Source organism: Sarcophilus harrisii, chromosome 3 (genome assembly GCF_902635505.1).
Source record: "Sarcophilus harrisii chromosome 3, mSarHar1.11, whole genome shotgun sequence".
Classification (NCBI taxonomy): domain Eukaryota; kingdom Metazoa; phylum Chordata; class Mammalia; order Dasyuromorphia; family Dasyuridae; genus Sarcophilus; species Sarcophilus harrisii.
The window spans coordinates 376730869-376750824 of NC_045428.1; the positions used below are offsets into that span (position 1 = coordinate 376730869).

The following is a 19956-nucleotide window of genomic DNA, read 5'->3' on the forward strand; positions in this document are numbered from 1 at the left end:
TGGATTAAACTGTTCTAATTACTGAAGAGGCAACAGAAATAAGCTAACAACCTGGACTCCTAACTTCTGAAGACATTGTCATTGTCAGTATTATAGGACTCATTAAATGTTTGTTGCATGAATGAAGAACAGACACCCACTAAGACAGGGAGTCTATATTAGTCACTGGGTAACACATTGGCAGGAAATCTCTTTTCCCTAGAAGATAACACATAGAGGGTAGATCTTATTCAAAGCAAGAATATGGAGGTGAAGTCTCTCTGGCCAAAATGGTTTCTTGTCACCATTTCATGCCATACTGTATATTTGTGGATTTCCATCTGAGCAAATGAAGGAACAGAGAAGGGGGGAAATTTAATTAGTAGCCTATGCAGCAAGTATCAATAGAACCAGGCTTAGATTCCCAGAGGCCATCAGTAAATAGTACTAACTCAAAAGTTCTGCTACTTTAGCCAAATTATTTATGGACCATCATATGAGACATCTAATATTCCAGGAAACATGCCATTTTCATAGAAAGCCTTCTTAAACGGATTCCTTCATTTTTCAAGAAGTACTTTCTACAATGTCACTTTGATGACGCTTGGCTTCTAGGGATAAATGCAAGAGTTAGAAAATTGCTGCTGGGCTCTATGGAAGGAATTACCTATCTTTTCCTTCTTTCTATATCTGGTTAATTCCCAACTTTTCCTTTGGGCGCATGTTTGTGTTTGGTAGTGGGGTTATTTTATGGGTAATAGGTGATGGGACCTTGTTGAAATTTGTTCTTGGTAGTTCCAAACTTCTAACTGGGTCTACATAGGCTATCTTGGGCCAAATCTGTTTAGATTATCTTTATATATGGATAGATATAAGTTAAAATAATGTGAACAAGTTTTTCTGCATCAAGATTTTACTGATGTGTTAGCTCTTATCTATGCAAATGTATCACCACTAGAAACTGAGATAATAAAAACCCATGCAAATAATCAGCCAGTATTGTTCCATTACAATCATTCTAGTACTGAAATTATTATGTATATTTCAGATGCTAGTGCTTTTTCCAATTTAAATTGAAACAATTCTTGAATAATACCATTAAGGGCTTCTCAGGGAGTGTAGAAACATGAGAATTAGATTTCTTTCACTTTATTTTAATTTTATGACTAATAATAACATTTATAGTCATGCAAGCAGGGATAAGGGTAATCAAATCTCACATTTTATGACTGGAGCTGATAGCTGGAGGGATAAGGAAGAATTTCTTCCACCCCCAATCTCTGCCCTAGTTTAATTAGCAAAACTCAAGATGCTGTAGCTATGAAGTTCTTTTGAAAACTCAGACGCTTCCAGTCACCCCACCAAAATGACAGATTTGATGGGCTTGGCCTCTTATTTGAAATGTTCTTTTCTGAAATCAAAGCTTTGGTCAACTTAACATAGATTAAAGTAGCTAGAAATATTTAACTGGGTCATCATGTTCTACCAAACTTGAATATGGAACATGTGTCCTTATATTCCTTCAAATCTATTGTACAAGCCAAGAACTTTTATCCAACATTATTTTTTTCAGCCTCTGTACCAGTAGTTATCATAAGGAGAGAGAAAGGACCTAGAGACATCTGATCTTCTCATTTCTGCCATGAAGAAACTAAGATGACAATGGGAAGACACTATGGCATTTGTTAAATGGCATAAAATCAGACTGCATTCCAGGCAGAACTAGTTCAATAGGAATTACTTTCTATTTTTTAAACAACTTAAATAAGTATTCAAACTAGGATAACTTTTTTTTCCTGCCACATTATAGCCTTATACTTGATCAGATAATGAAATAAAAACTTTGAAGCAGATAGCTTCTTTATTTGGAATAGTCCTGTCTTAGCTTCAGAATTTTGTGATTAATTTCTATCTGGAAAGCACAATCATTTGTCTTTTTCTATTTCAAATTTTATACATAATAGTGTAGCATCCTGCAAATATTTCTCTCCAGGTCTCATATAGCTTCTAAGAGACAGCTAGATTCAAAGTACTATGAGAGTCTATATCTATTCAAAACCATAGGTCACAGGCTGGCAATTATGTGTGTGTTGTGACTTATTCAGACAACAGACAACTCATAAGAGAGATATTTAATCAAAAAGCTTAGTAAGAAAAGTGGCAATAGACAACTCCTCCCTTTACTTGGGGCACATTCATCATCCTACAAATAAACAAACCATTACTAGGAAGAGTAGACATAGCTAAGGAACATATATGAGGAAGAAATGTGATCAGAGTACATGCTGGGAGGATTAGCTCATAGCTCTAATGATACAGGGTCACTGATTTCTTCTGAGGATGTCAATGATGCTCCCACTGGTTCCATGCAGCCTTCAGTCTTTGCCAGGTAGTAAGTCCCTGCCAAGCATATAAATGTAGTGGACAGTCTCTGCTGGTCATAACTCCCTCCTGGTCTCTTAGGGCTGCTGCTTGACAATGCTCCAATATTCTCTTTGTCACTACTATTCACTGCCAACCATGGCTCTGTTAAGAATTAGTTTGTAGGACTTCTGACCTGACGTAAAATCCCTATCTACAATACCACCTTTGTCCAGTAAGAGAAAAAGTAGACTCTACCAACTCTCTTTTAACTTAAAGCCAAGAGATTTATATTATAGATCACTTAGAAGAACAGAGTACCCCCACCACATGCCCCTGGATAATTTTCCTCTAATAAGGAAACATTGTCATAGGGAAAGACCTCAAAATTTATTTAGAATCTATCTGATAAAGTTAGAAAGTCCTTGCAGTTTTAGTTCTGTGTACTATTTTAATTATCTAATCAATATTAGTTTATTTGTCCTTTCATCAAAGTAACAAGAACTCTCTGGGTCTGAGCAAGTTTCATAAATTTAGATGACAGATTGAGTTTTTCACACATCAGAACTTATGTAGTCTTGTTGCTGTTCAGTCAATTTCAGTCTTGTCCCCATCCCTCTCTTTTATAGATGAGGAAACCAATGGGGTTGACCTCCTCATGGCTATACAAGTAGCAAGTAGTAAAGGAAAGATTCAAATCCATTAACTATAAATCCAGCACTCTTTGCCAGATTCTTTTTTGTTTCCTTGCAAAAGAATGAGATAGCAATGGTACAAGAACAAAAGTAAAGCCCAGCAAGCAAGGTTACCATCTTCTTGCTTAGTCATATTACTAACTTCATTATGTATATACTGCAAAACTTTCCAATAGTAGAGCTCCACATACAAGTTGTATCACCCTTCAATCTTTTGAAATCCCAGGTACTGTCGCGCAAGAACAGGAGGATCCAACTTAAATGATCACTGACATGTGAATATATAGTGAAGGAGTTACATGGGGTTCAACAAGGAACTTCCCTTTACTGTCTTTAAATGTGATATCCATCTTTTCTAAATTTCACCTAAAAGTAGACAATATAGATCTTATGTTCATGGGAAATAAGAGATACAGTTGGAACTTTAACTAATTGTAGACAATATAGATCTTATGTTCATGGGAAATAAGAAATACAGTTGGAACTTTAATTGTAATTAAAAAAACAATAAAAAACAATAGGAATATATCTTTTCCCTTTATTAGGAGACTTGCTCCTTCCTGTTCTCTTTTCCATTTGAGTAATGTGAGGAAATACAGTGCATCTAAGTCATATGATAAGCAGAATAAAGAATAGGGCTGATATCCAGAAGAAGCTGGAGAAGGCATTAAAAAAGATCTACTGGGAGAAAGTGATTATCACCTAAAAAAAAAAAAAAAAAAGAAAAAACTTAGGATTTCTGTTTTTACTTTTTCATCTTTCATGGTATAAAATATTAGAAAACTTGTTCCACACTATACTAAAAAAGTATAAGACATTAGACAACATACTATAGTGATAAGAAAAAGCAGGAAGAAGAGAGAAAGAAAAAGAGATACTGTTTCCTGAGGAACACATATTCCCTGGGTAGTTAGAAGCAGTAAGCCAAGATAGGACTTGAAGGGAAGAGCCTCCACCAGAGCAAACCTCATGCTAGAAAATGTGAAAAAAAAAATCTAGAATTTACAGTAATCTTTATGGAAAGTATTCTTTTATCTCTATATCTCCGACTTTGTAATGTTGTCAGCTTCCATGAATTTGATTACCATCTTTGTACTGATAACTACCAGATCTATATATTCAGGACCTCTGGCTCCAGAGGTCCATTCACCTGTTTGATATTCCAGACTATATATCCTATAGACCACTCAAATGCTTTGAGTGCAAAATAGAATTTGTTATCATCCCCCAAGCCTATGTAATTCTCAATTTTCTTATTTCTATTGATGATGCCATCACCTTTCCTTTCACAATTTCACAGCCTTGGTTATCTTTAACTCCTTTTTCTCACTTTATATAGCTAATGGATCCAAAATCTTATCATTTCTATCTCTTAGACAAAAATCTGAATTTTTCACTTATACAATTATTGACATGGTCCAGCCCCTAAACTATTGTCATAGTTTACTGATGGTTCTTCCTACCTCAAATTTCTTTTTACTTCAATCCATCCTATTCACAATCATCAAAGAGATTTCCATAAAATGCAGATCTGAATATCATACTATACTCTTCAAATTTCTAGTGGCTGCTACTTACCCGTATATGTCTATAAAAATCATAATGATGTCAAATATTTACCAGATCACATACACTTACCCTGTTTTTAAGTTAGCATTATAACCTTTTTAAAAATTATCTTGTTTCTAAAACTTTTCTCTTAAACTGATATTTAAGATTTCAAGCAATAGAGTTGTTTAGTTGGCCCACCTTAGTAGCCCCCAAAATATGCAGTCTTCATTGTATAACCTCTCATTTTCTACACTCATTTAATTTTTTTCTTTCTTTCTTTTTTTTTTTTTTTTTTTTTTTTGGACATTACTCCACAATCCATAATTCAGAATACTACCAAGTCCATTTGCCTGGGCTCAACGATTAACAGCTGTTCTGAAGAGATTTTCTCCTTCCATGTGGTGAACCAGGAGGGATGCTGGACCCCATAAAAGCATTCAGTTTTGGCCACATTATGACATTCTCTTTCATAATATACTTCTTGTTCAGTTCTGATGTAGAGAAAGGATAAGAAATGAAAAACACCCTGAAAAACCATGGTATAGGAAAAGAGTTAAAGCTGAAAATAACCTAAAAAATTGGCTTTTGAGCTATGCATCTTTGTGCTAAAAAAAAAAAAAAAAAAATTGAATTTTTTGGCAAGTGCCAAAGGCAAGGGGGAAAAAAGCACTAATTATATCTGTTTGAAAAATATGAAGACTGAAATCATATTGTAAGATTTGAAATGCTATTTTTAAAAGTCCTGTATCTGCAGGTGTGTGAAATTACTGAGTGGTTACCCCCACATTGAGTGGAATTGGTGAATGATGTCTTGTAGGAGAAGATCCAAGTGGGAATCATTGCTGGTTCATTACTTCAGCCATGGGGCAGACAAGGTCCCACTGCTAAAGCTTCCCTTCCACAGCTTGCGCACAGTTTGACCATTATAGGCCACTGACTGCATAGCAATAAGCTGACTCCAACTTCAGCCTGCTCCTTAGGAGATTTCATGGGTATGAGCCCTTCCAGAATGGTATTGGGTTTGGGTTCTTAACCTATTTTGTGTCATGAGCCCCTTTAGCAGTCTGGTGAAATCTCCTTGCCCATTATCTGGATAATATTTTGAAATGTATGAAATAGGATACATAAAGTTATAAAAGACAACAATTGTCAAAATATTTTTAAAATAATATAATTTTTAAAAATTAAGTTTATTGATCCTGTACTAATATCACCTTCTTAGTTCATATGGCATTATACCAACAGGTTAGTTTATCATGTACTGCTCCCAGTTTGCTACAGGCAACTGAAATGTCATAGAGCTCACAAATAGATAAAACACAGAGAGAGAAACAGAGAGACATAGAGAGAGAGAGAGAGAGAGAAAGAGAGAGAGAGAGAGAGAGAGGATGACTTGGAACTTTATATTGTATTGCTGTTCCGCATTAGGGCAAAGTACTTTTTTCATTACATTATTAGAATTGCCTATTTTCTAGGCAATTGATATTTTATACATTAATAGATCCACTATTTCATTGATATGAATATATCCTTTACCATACATACACATACACACATGTACATATACACATGCATGAATGCACACATGCACATTGAAAATATTCTTCAAGCTAAATAGATTTGTATTAAATCCAACAAAGTCACATATTCAGGTCTAATGTTAGAAAATCATTTACTAACATGTGTACACAAAAGTCCCTATATTCAGTCCCACTGAATATATTTACCAAGTGTAATTAACAGCTTAATGCTTTACAAAATGAGCATAAAAATATTGCAGATGGTGCTTAGACATTAAAATGTGTAGATGTCGCATACATCCTCTTAAGCACAAGTAATGCTAGGTTCACCCGAATTGCTGACTGAGGGAGGCATCTTCTCTCCTTTGATGAATGTGCTCATCTCTCATTAATGCTAATAGAAATTACATGTACACATTGTAAAAAATTATAACCCTATGTGTGGAATTCATTTATTTTAGAAATACAGTAATTTATTCCATCTCTTAATCACTGCTGGCCAGTTTGTCAACTGTGATATAGGACATGGGTCCTTTGTTGGAATGGAGAAAAGATACAATTCTCTAATGTATTGGGCTTGGTCTTCAGAAATGTGGCATTCCAGATTTATTACACCAATCTCTCATTCTATGAGATATTTAGCAATGTCAGTAAAAGTGAAACTCTGCTGTTACAAAATCATACTTAAGGAGGGGGAAGGGGAAGTCTCTACAAAAGTAAAAGTACCCAAACTTTTCATTGTTCCATTACATTGATATCAGAGTAACTAAAATGTTTTTAATGAAAACCAGTAGCATATGCTTTGGGTTTTAGATCAGACCTTTTTTTTTTTTCTTATAAGCTTATATTTTATATAGTGCCAAACTACAAATATTTAAACATATTTATTATTAGCCTTCACCATATATTTTGCAAATGCCAGAATGAAATCTATCTAACTAAATCATGATGATTCATCTTCGATTTAGTAAAAATAAAAAATGCAAGGATTCTAGCAATCATTAAATCATTTGATGCATAAGCTTGGGAGAATGCATTTATTGAAATTTTTATTTGTTTGGAGAAACATTTATTTAAAATAATTGAGTAATCTCCTCCCTCCCCCCTTTTGCCTCTCAAGTTCCCATACTTAGAAAGTATCAAGGCATCACAAGCAATTTTATCTCAGAGATATTATGTTGGGCTCTTGAGAGGCAGAAAAATGGGTTCTTTTCATGGGTTATTTTATGATCAATGTACAGTCTCTTTAAGCCAAATTAAAGCTGTCTGACAATTCATAGATACATTACTGGCTGTTAAAGATGTAGAAGATTGCATAAAAGCACGAAAAGTACTAGATACTTTCACATCTTCATCACCAAACACAGTTGGGAAGATTAACATTATTTGAATTCTTTCCCCCCTCACATACAAACCTTTTCTTAAAAATGTCTTGTTTTATTCTTAGCCTTTAAAGAAGTGTTGCCTATAGCTTTGCTTCTCAGTGCACATAACTTGATCTTACCTTACCTTAAAAACATATTTATAAGGAGTTGCTTTGTTATCTGTGTTCACAGAGAATCCTAACAAATTAGAAGAAAGTGCCAGAGGACTCTACATTCCTTGTCCAGAACATTACAATGGCTTCTGCCTGCATGGGAAGTGTGAACATTCAATTAATATGCTGGAGCCATCTTGCAGGTAACACTTTCTTCTGAATTTTTAAAAATTAGTAAATCAAACATAAAAGGGAGGCGGTTAAATTCAAGTATTTTGGTGCAGGGACATCATTCTGCTTTTGTGATCTTTGCCAGTTATTATGCCTTAAATTAGAATACTCCCAAACAAAGGCAACCTACCCTACCTACCAAAGATAATATAACCACATAAATTCCATTAATACTAGCAGAAATCACATTGTTCATTCTTTACTCCATGGTATGTATTTGTCCCTGGGGCCATAGTGCACATTACTTTGGAAGAGGTTATTTTTTTTTTCTTCTTTTCCTCATTTTAGCTTTTTTTTTTCCTTTCTTTTTTTTCTTTTGGCAAGGCAATTGGAGTTAAGTGGTTTGCCTCAGGTAATACAGCTGTTAAATGTAGAGTGTCTGAGCCAAATTTGAATTCAGGTCCTCCTGACTCCTAGATTAGTAATCTAACCACTGTGTCACCTAGCTGCCCCTCTCATTTTTTAAGGATATTTTTGACCTTCTGGAATTAAATCAGTCTTTACAGAACTAGCAAAAACTAAACCCAATCGTTTTTAAATGTTGAGATTCTTATCATAACAAAATTAGCCATATGTCCAACCCAACATTGAAGTTGCTAGTTTAGGTTGAGTACCTCTATCTGCATCATAAGCATTGTCAGGATGTCAATAATCAAAAAGAAAATCAACTATATCTTGATTTAAATAGTGATGCAGACACCATTTAATGAAATAGACTTCTATGAAATTCTCAATTCTCAGTTTTGTTTGGGTTCCTCCACCTTCCCCTCCCCCCTCTCCCCCTACCCTGACCTCAATCAAGAATTATCTTCCCTTAATGCTTCCTTTCAATAATTACCCTAACCCCTACCTTTTAGTGAAGTCAGGAAAAAGGAATATAATTGAGAGGTTACTCAGGTTGTTGTGCTTCTCTGCGGGAAAGCTGACATTATTGAACTATGTCTATAGCAGAAAGGGGAAAGGTCTCGGTCTATGTTTATAAAGAACTCAAAGAGGGAAGAGCTAAAAGAGAGTTGCAAAATCAATGACAAGTTCACCCCAGTGAATTACACTTTGATGTACATGGGTTTCTTAGCTTGTTACTAGACAGCTCAGTTCTAATGTATGGGTTGTCATCCCTGTGCTCCCAAGTGTGGGGTTATATTAGGTGATCAGCGTTCATTCTCCTAGTTTGCTCTTCAGAATTCTATGGCCTCTATCACCATTACTTTTTTAAAAATATAATATGCACACTTTTCCCACTACATTAGTTATTTTAAATAAGCAGTGACTGGTAAAGTATATGTTATCTTTAATGTTCTTTTACTGAGTATATTTTCAACTTTTATTCTGGGCATAGAACTGGATATTTATTATCCAAAGACCAAAGGAAAGTATCCCATTTATTATATCCTAGTGTCATCAGAAACAAACCTTTTCCAAAGTAATCATGTTGACATAGGTTGATTAAAATTTTACTTAAACAAAATTCATGGCTTACTTATACAGAAATATGGAAAGAATGATCATCCCCAGACACCCATTGGCTTTCAATATTGTCTTCAAAGACCATTTTTCTGGTCTGGCTTTCTCTCTAAGGAAACCGATCCTGAGAATATATTTTAAAAATTGACCTTCTATCTACAGAAACAAATAAAAAAAATTTAAACCATCTGCAAAATAAACAATTGAGCACCATATTTACCAAGGATTTTTATATAAGTACCATGAGACCTTATATTTGTGTGGGTGACATGTGCTGGTAATTTCTGCAGCTAGAGAAGCCAAGATTAATCACTTGAGCTTAGACATTCTGAATTATAATAGCTTAATTTGATCAGGTATCTTTCACCAACATGGTGAGTAGCTGGGAGCAGAAGGCCACCAGACTACCTGAAGAGAGATTGAAAAAATGGAGTACGTCAAAGCTTCTAGATCAGCATTAGGATAGGGCCCAGAGATGGTCACTGCATTTCCAGCCTGAGTGAAATAAGGGTACACAATTTCAAAATAAAAGAAAACAATCCTGACTCAGCTACCATAGTTAACTGGGTAGCATATCTCATTCTAGGTGTGATGCAGGCTATACTGGACAACACTGTGAAAAAAAGGACTACAGTGTTTTATACGTTGTTCCTGGTCCTGTACGATTTCAGTATGTCTTAATAGCAGCTGTGATTGGAACCATCCAGATTGCCATCATTTGTGTTGTAGTCCTCTGCATTACAAGGTCAGTAACTGTATTCTTTGATAGCAGGAAATAAATGGACTTTTTGTTTCTCTCTATATTAGTCATAATGATCTAGATTACTGTGTCCCTTTTTGGATGCTACAACTCATTTACCAAGTATTTCAACATTACCCCTCCAATTACTTGTACTTTCTTTAGTTTAAAATAAGAGTTTGGATACCTACTTAATGTGAAAGATTTAGAATTGCTCCCATTAAGCAGATACCTTTTTAAAAATTATCAGCTATTAGTTTTATTTCTATTCTAAGCAATTAGGTACTTTTCTCTCTGACCTATTTTATATCCTGGTGTAACCAGGATTTTACTAATATAAATAGTCTTAATTATGAAAATGAAACCTTTTCAAACTTCAGCCTTTGTAGTGTTTGTCCATACTTACCCATAAGGCCTCCAAAGGCAATTTATCCAACATATAAACTTTCATTGTTCTTTTAGCATCTTAGGAATATCAGTGTCCCACTTATCTGTGTCTCTCATTCAAAATACAATTGGTATCATTATGTTACCCAGCTTCTACTGTTACTATTGTTTTCCTTGATTACTTCCTAGAATCATAGAATTTCAGAGTTGGAAGGAACCTTAACTACTGTGTACATGAACCAATACCTGAACAAAAATCTCCTTTGTAATTTATCCAATAAGTGATTACCAGCCTTAAGTGTAAGACCTCTAATAAAGGACACATTTTTTCCCAGTTCTGCCTTCTTAAACCAAATGAAGTCAGCCTAATTCACCTTCAAATACATGAGGGCAACTATCACGTCACCCTAAGTTTTTTCTTCTCCCAAAAAGATATCTCCAAATACACAGATTCTTTGTATGAAGTGATCTTCAAATCCTTCATAATTTTAGTTACCCTCCTCTGGACATTTTTCAATTTATCAAAGTTTTTTCCACCCCAAACTGGAAACAGTAGTCCAAACATAGTCCAATCAGGGCAGGGAATATTGTAAATGTCACCTTCCTCAATTAAATCTCAGATACTATGCCTATCTGAATATAATACAACTGCATTAAATTACTTATCTTACATATTATAGTACTGATTCAAATTCAAACTGCAGCCCTCCAAAAGCTCAGATTTTATTTTCAGAAATATTTAGCCATATCCCCCCATCTTGTTCTTGTGATATTGATTTTTTAAATGTCCAAATAATACATATTATTTTTATCTTATTAAATTTGGTCCAGTGTTCTTTCAGTCAATAAATATTTATTAAGCATTTATTGTTATTATTCTGTCAAAATCTTTTTGCAACATGACTCTGTTATCTAGTATGTTAACTATCTGACTGGATAAAAAATGTCATTTCTATCTAAGTCATTGATAAAAATCATAAACAGCACAGTCAAACTCAATTCCCTCGAATACTATAGAGTTTTCTTTTCAAGGTGATATACCAACTATGTAATAGCTTAATAAATACTTATTGATTTATTTGGTAGGGTCATTCAGCAAATTTCAAATTCTTCTAACTAGACTATCTTCTAGTTCACATATCCTTTCTAGTGTAATAGCATGAAACAGTGTGTTTACTATGCTAAAATCTAAATAAATTATGTTTATATTCTCTGACTCATCTACCTCATAACCCTGTTTTTAAAGAGAGAAATGAGCACTAAATTTCTTTTATTTTAAATATAAAAGGTGACTTTTTAACCACAGAAATGTACGGAAATACAACAGTAATCATGAAAAAAACAGAAGAAACAAACAGATATCTTTGAGGTACAAAATAGAACATAAGTCTCCAAAGTATAAGAACTGCTATCCCAAGAATAAATATATCTTTAATGCGGATGTTCTTGTTTTGAGAGTGAGATTAGGGTTTCAGGTCCCTCCTATTTGAAACATTGAATTAAATGTCAGAAGACCAGAGTTCTGGCCCTATCGCTTTTCTTAAATATTTGTGTGACCTTAGTCACCATGACACATTTCTAGAATTCAGTTTTCTAGTTTATAAAATACAAGTTATAGGACTAATTTGATTCTAATAGCCTATCTGTTTTCCCCAAAGAAACGTTTCAAGTAAGTTTTTGCCAAGGTGTTTTATTTTGCGTTGTTTTTTTTCCCCTAAGTTCACAAAGTAAAACTCATTTATACTATCATTGAGTTTGTAAGGTTCTAAAGATAAATCAGAGGGTTTCCCCCCAAAAAAAAATCTTTTCAAAGAACAAGGAAATAAAAGAAAGCATCATAGCTCTAGAAAATAAGAGCCATAATATATCTCAGTATCTGTGTTGTACCATCTGATTTGAGGACAAGTGTGACATTTGCTCTTGAAAAAGACAAAAAAATGCTTCATAAATCCTCCTTTGGCCTAAAGGCTTAAAGCAAAAAATCATCAGCTAGAGCTTTCAGCTGTTCTCTAGCCAAGTTGAGTTCATCAACTGCACTCTCACGATTAGATGCCAAATAAGTCAATGGATTATATTAAAGTGCGTTTCAGAGAACACAAATCTAACTCAAGAAACCAAAAAACTGAGTATTATAAGAAATAAAAGAAAGATGGTAAAGAAGTTCATAGAAAACTATAAAATCTGACTTCCTTCAAGGGACTCTAATTTTTCATCTATAAACAGTATTTATTTAAAAGCAGTAGTATTATGCTATTTAATAGATATTGTTCTACAAAATGATATTCATTTTTTATTTTACATATTAACCATCCTAAAATATATTTGAGGAAACATTTCTAAGTCTAGTATCAACACTATGATCACTTTTTCATAAATTCATATTTCTGTTATTCAAGATTATCTAACTTCAATGAGACTGCAAAATTACATGATTAGACATTCCTCCTTTTTCAATTTTAAATATTTATCATTTTTTTCTTTTTTTAAAGTAAAAAAAATCTTTTTAAAGGGGAAAGAGCAATTTAAGATTTAGTTCAGCATTAATATAAATGGTCTTTAGACATACCTACAAAGATATAAATTATCTGTGCAGTGTAATAGAAGGAACGCTGAAATCATGGATCAAATGATCTGACTAGTTTTAACCCTGATTCTGCTATTTTTTTTTTGTCTTGTGACCTTGGACATGTTTGATCTTTTGGAAATGAAATTGCCTTGTCTTTAAAATGAGAATATTGTACTAGCTGATCTTTATAGTTCCTTCTAGCACTAAATTCTCTGATACTGTAAAATAATAATAATAATAATTGTTTCTAAGTTACCTAGGAGGGTTTCTTTTTGCTTATTCCTAAAATCAGACAAATGTGAAAACCAAAAAATGAAAAGTTTTTCTAACATGAAAACAGAAAATTATAATTAAAATCAACTAATGTAACTATAGTCATTATATGTCAACTTTAAAATAAAGAGATTGAACTATGTGATTTCTAAGCTGGGGCAATGTGTTAGGTGAGGATATAAAGACAAAAAAGGAATACATCACTGCCTGACCACAAAGTGCTTATCATTCTAATGAGGCCACTCAACATTTCCATAGATAAATAAATACAAAGCATATAAACAAAATCATCCAAATGTTTCAAAAGGGAGAAAGTATTCAAAATTGAAGGATTAGGAAAGGCCTCATAAGGGATGTGGCACTTGAGCTTTATCTTGAATGGTTTCAGTTTTTTAAAGAGTTTTTTACACATTTCATTTGCATTCATGCACAGTGGGAAAAAATGAGTAATTGAGGCAATTACAGGCCACTTACAGTTTATTCTCAGAAAGTTTTTATGTCATGAATGATACTATAGGCAGCCTACAGTCTCATTGTACTTTTGAATCAAACATTTAGAGCTAAACTTCAGAATCTATTCCTTGAGACAGAAGCATGAATCATTCACCTATTACCCAGCGTCAAATGCAGACAGAAGGAAAGGACTTTTAAGCAACATAATTTCTATACTTGTTTAACCCCCTCCTTTAGGGAAAATATAGATCAGACAATTAATTTAGAACAATCAAATGCTCTAAGAATCTAAAAAATTATGTTTTTCACATCCTCAGAAGTGACATAGAAAATAAGGAAATATTGAGCAGAGGAGCAAAATGAGTGTTAAGCATTTTAATTGTTTTTCCCAGGCTAGTTCTTTGTGGAACTACATTTTCAAAGGGCCAGTGGTATGAAGTCCCAGAAATTACAGACATTTGTGTTCATTCCAAAATGTGACTAAACTTCAACATAGCTTTATTATTACTATTGTTGTTATCATTTGACTATTATATTTACTCTGCTTTATTAGTTTGGACAAATTAGAGCTAGTATTAACTTCCAAATAACATGACAGTTTTTTTAATACACATGTCTAGCAATGTATAAGATATGTTTAGACTACTGTTTGCTTTTGATCAGGGAAGGGAATAAGTTTTTATGTAATTAGTGCATTGTGTCAGGCATTGTGCTAAGCACTTTACAAATATTATTTTATTTGATTCTCACAACAATCCTGCAAGATAGGTACTATCATTATCCCCATTTTATAATTTAGGAAACTGAGGCAAATTGTGGCTTGTTCAGGTCTTGACTCCAGGTTCACTCTCTAGTCACTGCTCCACTTAGCTGGAAAATCAATAGGACAAATAGAGATTTTTTTATTGTTTTTATGAAAAACTATTTTTTCTCCTTTACCCTCCTACAAGATATATTCAAACTACTGTGGCAAATAGTCAAAATATTTTAAATTTTCCCCAAAACTTCCTAGTTGACATGATATTCCAAAAGTGCTGCTTGATATGACAAATGATCCCATCGATGGGTTCAAATTCTTCATTTTTAGGTGACCTAGAGCAAGTCATTTAATTTCTGAGTTTCTGTTTCCTCCTTGGGAAAATGACAAGAGTTACATGAGACTAATTCACTGATTTCCCACCTTTTCAAATACAAATACCCCTTTTTAATATACAAAAATTTTGCAGACCCATATAAGATATATCAGAAAATACATGACAACAAAGCTACAAAATTCAATAATGAATGCTCTCAATTAAAATTGTATTTTGCATGTAAAATTGCATATACATATATATGTTATATATATATATATATACATGCACAAAACATGGAAAATAGTAACACCTTGCAAGACATTCTTTTTTTCATTCCTGAGAAGGTATAATTAATCATTTCTCATACCAAGTCATACTGGTTATTTTCTTGAAACTAGATAAAGATAAAGATGCCAATTCTAAGTAATATAAGGATTCCTGAAACCTTGCAATAAATCTTCAGGACTCTTCTTAGGCCTTCAGTTTGTAAGCCACTGAACTAAACTGTCATTACAGCTAAAATCCTATTTTTCAACTTAATCACATCATTTAAAATATATATGTATACATATATATATATATATACTCTAATAATAGATTATATATCTATACATGTATAGATATATAAAATTAAGTAAAGAAATCATTAAACTTTAGAGTTCTTCCTTCTTTTCACTCCTTACCTCCCCCCAGTTCATAAATGGAAACAGGAAGGTTAACTGAGATATTAAGAAAAGCCAGAAGTAGAATTGGTAATTGGGTCTCAGATGTGCTTTATTCCTAAGAAATCTGCATCCTTTAACCCATTAGGGTAGATGATTAGACAACTGCTTTAGGAATACATGCTGTTTGTGAGTTAACAGTCCACTGTCTGAAGCTTTTTGTCACCCTTCTGAGAATCTCAGTAACTTGTTTTAACATCAGTTATTTCCATCTGATTCACATATATTCATACATACACATACATCACATATTACTAAATATACATACACACACAAGTACCCTATTTTGAGAATCTATAAAAGTCTTTAACATAGACCATGACTGCCAAATAATATAGATAATAATTTTACCCGTAAATATTTTTAAAAACCTATTACTGTTGCTTTCTTTTCTGGAACCCAGACCAATCAATATTAAATTTTATTTAATATTTAAGTTTAGGTTTCTGCTATTAGTAAAATCCTAATATTTAAAAAATGTTAAGCCTAGTTATTACCAGCAATACCATGAGAAGAGATTTATTCCCAAGATTAAAGTGTATTTGTTTGTTATTGTTGTTATTGGGGCTTTTTTGGTTTTGTTTTGGTTTTTTATTGGTACACATCTGAAGTACTCCAGATATTTGAGAATGTCATGATTTTTCTTGAAAAATAGACATATGATTTGTTCATTTTTTTATTTTTAACTTTGAAATAAAATGGATCACTTAAATTCTTTAATAGCTGGATAAATAAATGCTTTGGGGAAGGGAAGAATGAGGGGTTGCATCCAAGACAGATCCCAAAATGGATGGCCTTTTTTCCAAATCAAAATAATTCTTGGCCTTCCTTCCCTATATTTTAGTTATATGAACAATTACTGGTAAAACCTAATAGCTAAAAAGGATTTTGTTCTACAAAACACTTATATGTCATTGTAGATAGTTAATGGTAAGGGTGTTTGTTAATCTGGTGTAGATTTGTTTATAAAAATAATCTAATAAAACCAATATTTTTTTTTGTTCTCCAAGACTTTTTCAAACTGCCTTTCAGAAAAGCACTTGATTATTTAGACCCATTTTAGTTACTAAACTTTGAAATCCATAAAGTTATAATTTTTAAAGCCATAAGAAAATTAAAGATAATTAAGTTTAGGCTTTTCATGTCACACGTAAAGAAACTGAGATCTAGAGACTTTAGATAATTTGTCCAAAATCTGAGTTACTGCCATTTTTCCTTTCACTCATGTTAGGTATAAATTGAATAGAATGGAATTGAACCCATGATCTCATTGTTTGTCTCAGTTTCCTCATAAAATGGAAATATAATGATAATAATAGCACCTACCTCCCATGATTTCTGTAAGGGTCAAAGAAGATAATATTTGTAAAATACTTAACTCAGTGTCTGATACATAGTAAGTCCATAATAATTATTTGTTCCCTTTCCCTCATATCATTTCTTTTCCTCTTATGCATCAATTTTCTTCCCCCTTACCTATTCCCCATGACTAATTTACCATTTCATTTTATGGACCCAGAATTTTCAAACTATATAAGACATTGGTGGTTATCTACTCAAACTCCTTCATTTTACAAATTGGGGAATTGAGACTTAGAGCTCTAGAAGTAGGCTAATAACAATTCACATCCACATTGTGTTTTACAAAATATTTTCCTCACAACCTATTCAGAAAAAGATAGTACATATATTATCACCTCTGTTTTGTGGATAAAAAGAAACAGGTTCAAGGAGATTAAATGACTTTCAAAGATGTCATAGAAAGATGCAATTCCAGAGTCTGAGTCCAGACCAATGTTTTCCCCTGTAAGGTCTAAAAACATGCTATAGGAGAAAGAGTAGTTTTCAACTTTGTCATTTTGAGATCCCAACCAACTGAAAATGTAATCTCTAGTTAAAATAATAATAATGGAAATAACTCAAATTTATATAATACTTTATACTTTACAAAGCACATTCTTCCCATTTTACAGATGAGAAAAAAAAATGAGATTCAAGAGGTAACATAATTTATCCATTATGACTTGCATTTCAATAATAAAATTAAGGTCTACAAAGGACCTTTTTAGAATAGAATTTTACCTATTACTTCCTGGTATTCTGTTTCTACATTACACTAATTCCTTCTCGTTGAAGCTAGAGGCAAAAACATAGTGAGTCTGAGATTCTGAGTCTATTCCACTGACTGTTAGCCTTATTACAAAACTGTATATGTGTAATAATTGGCCCAAATTGAATCCCAAGATCATTCTAGGAATTCACAAGGGGAAATTAGGTTGAACTAAAAAATATCCAAAAATCTTATTTTTTTTGTTGACTCTTTCAAATTAATAATGTACATGTATATGTATATATATTTATTAGATTCATTAAAATGACTTTAATAGCATGATATAATGCATAAGGTACTGAAATTATAAAATATTCAAATATGTGAAATCATCAGAGCTCTTTAACATCAGTAAGAAAATTCAGAACATGTTGTTATCATGCCGACTTCTTCTTTATGGCCAGTAAATAAGGAGTTTAGAGGTTCTATAAGGTATGAGGCAATCTTGTTCCTTTCTAGCTTTTGATATTTATAAATCAGCTAATGCCTCCACATTCAAAGAAAGGCAACAAATGAAGGATCCCAACTTCCAAAAGATTCCTGTTATCACCTAAAATAGCCAGAGCATTTCTGTGTTTTTCTACTGTGTGTTTGTGGCCAGAGCTTCCACTAACTGGATATCTATGAATTTTTCTCACTTTTCAGGAAATGTCCCAGAAGCAACAGGATCCACAGACAGAAGCAAAACACAGGCCACTACAGTTCAGACAACACAACGAGAGCATCTACAAGATTAATCTAAAGAGCGCATGTTTCCACAATGGCCAGACTGCAGAGAGAGCTTGGACTACACAATTCAGTATTATAGACAAAAGATTAAGACAAGAGATCTACACATGTTGCCTTGCATTTGTGGTAATCGACACCAATGAAAACATGTATTACAGCTATATTTGATTATGTATGGATATATTTGAAATAGTATACATTGTCTTGATGTTTTTTCTGTAATGTAAATAAACTATTTATATCACACAATATAGTTTTTCTTTTTCATGTATTTGTTATATATAATAAATACTCAGTGATGAGAAAAAAATGGCATTCTTAAATTTGCTGTATCTCATAACTGTGTAGAGGTGGGATAGTACAATTTGTACAATTACTAGTGTTTTATTGTACTGTAATTCTTGTGGCAGAATTGGAGTTTATATAGGACTCAGGGACTAGGTTTTGAATGATTCCAAGATCAAGAAAAACTCTGGTTATTAGAAAAGAGAAAAATAATTTACTTTATATCAAGTGCAGATAAAATATTTCAGATCTTTGAAGCATCTCTCTTTCATCATTTTACCCCCTCTGGCCTTTTAGTTTCATGCCTAGAGCAGGGAACACTCTGGTATAGAAATTAAATCAAAAAAAAAATTAGAAGTAGAAATGTTTGATAACTCATGAAGAGACTGCAGGGAAAGAGTGGCTTTCATTTGGGAGTTTAGTAACTCCCAGCCAAGAAAAAAAAATGAAGAAAACATATTCTGGGTGACCTCAACAAGTTATATCTCAAGGGGACTTAAAAGTAGCAAAAAAAAATTTTTTTTTACTTGAGCCAAATTACCAACCAGAAAAAAAAAAAAAGAAGCTAATGTTATCTAAGCTGGAACTTTGGGTTGGTAGATGGTAATAGAAGCTAAATTCACAAATAAATATTTTATAAAAACTTTGTGAATTAGACTGCACTCTTATTTGTAATGGAACCGAGATTGTGGTTATGCTTCATGAAAATAAGGAAATACTTTGAGCTTATTCATCTGCTGGATGAGATTTTAATGTCATAGTATCTGAAAGGTATTAGTGGGAAGAAGGAGGATTGGGATTTGGCTTTTTGTTATTGTTTTGAACTAATGAACAGACATTCCTGGTTTATTTTTTAATATTAATAGGAATTCTCAAAGAATAAAATGTAAATAAAAGATCAGATAGTTTACATTATTGTTATTTAGCCTTGAATTCAATAACTGAAACTATGAAAACTTCTAAGCAATATTTCTTTTGTCTCCTACAGATGACCTCTCCTTAGTCCAGAAATAAAATTATACTCATGTACTTAATAATTACTTTCTCAAGGAACAGCCACAGAAAATAGTACTAAGTAATTCAACACCTTTTGAATACAAACAACTTCAATGAAAAAAAATGTGTTGTAAAGAGTGATGTTTAAGGTACTTGTTAAAATATAAATAAAAATGACAACTTAAATAGCATTACTTAGGGGGTCCCCGAACATTTCCAAGTCACTTTAAGAAATATGACGGTTGGCACTATCATTGTATTATGTGTGTACATGACTTGGTCCTTTGTTATTAAGGAGAGGAAAAGTTAGCTTCTATTTCTCTATAAAGCATGTTGTTTCTT

General features: G+C 32.8%; 1 protein-coding gene across 1 annotated transcript in view; it reads left to right on the forward strand.

Annotated features, from left to right (window-relative positions):
* Positions 1-19519, forward strand: part of TMEFF2 (transmembrane protein with EGF like and two follistatin like domains 2) — a 280237-nt gene extending 260718 nt beyond the window's left edge. Inside the window, exons 8-10 of the mRNA XM_003764055.4 lie at positions 7663-7786; positions 9865-10023; positions 18250-19519. Of these exons, the coding sequence (XP_003764103.1) occupies positions 7663-7786; positions 9865-10023; positions 18250-18346 (380 nt within the window). The 3' untranslated portion in view covers positions 18347-19519. The remainder of the gene's footprint in view (positions 1-7662; positions 7787-9864; positions 10024-18249) is intronic.
* The last annotated feature ends 437 nt before the right edge of the window (positions 19520-19956 follow it).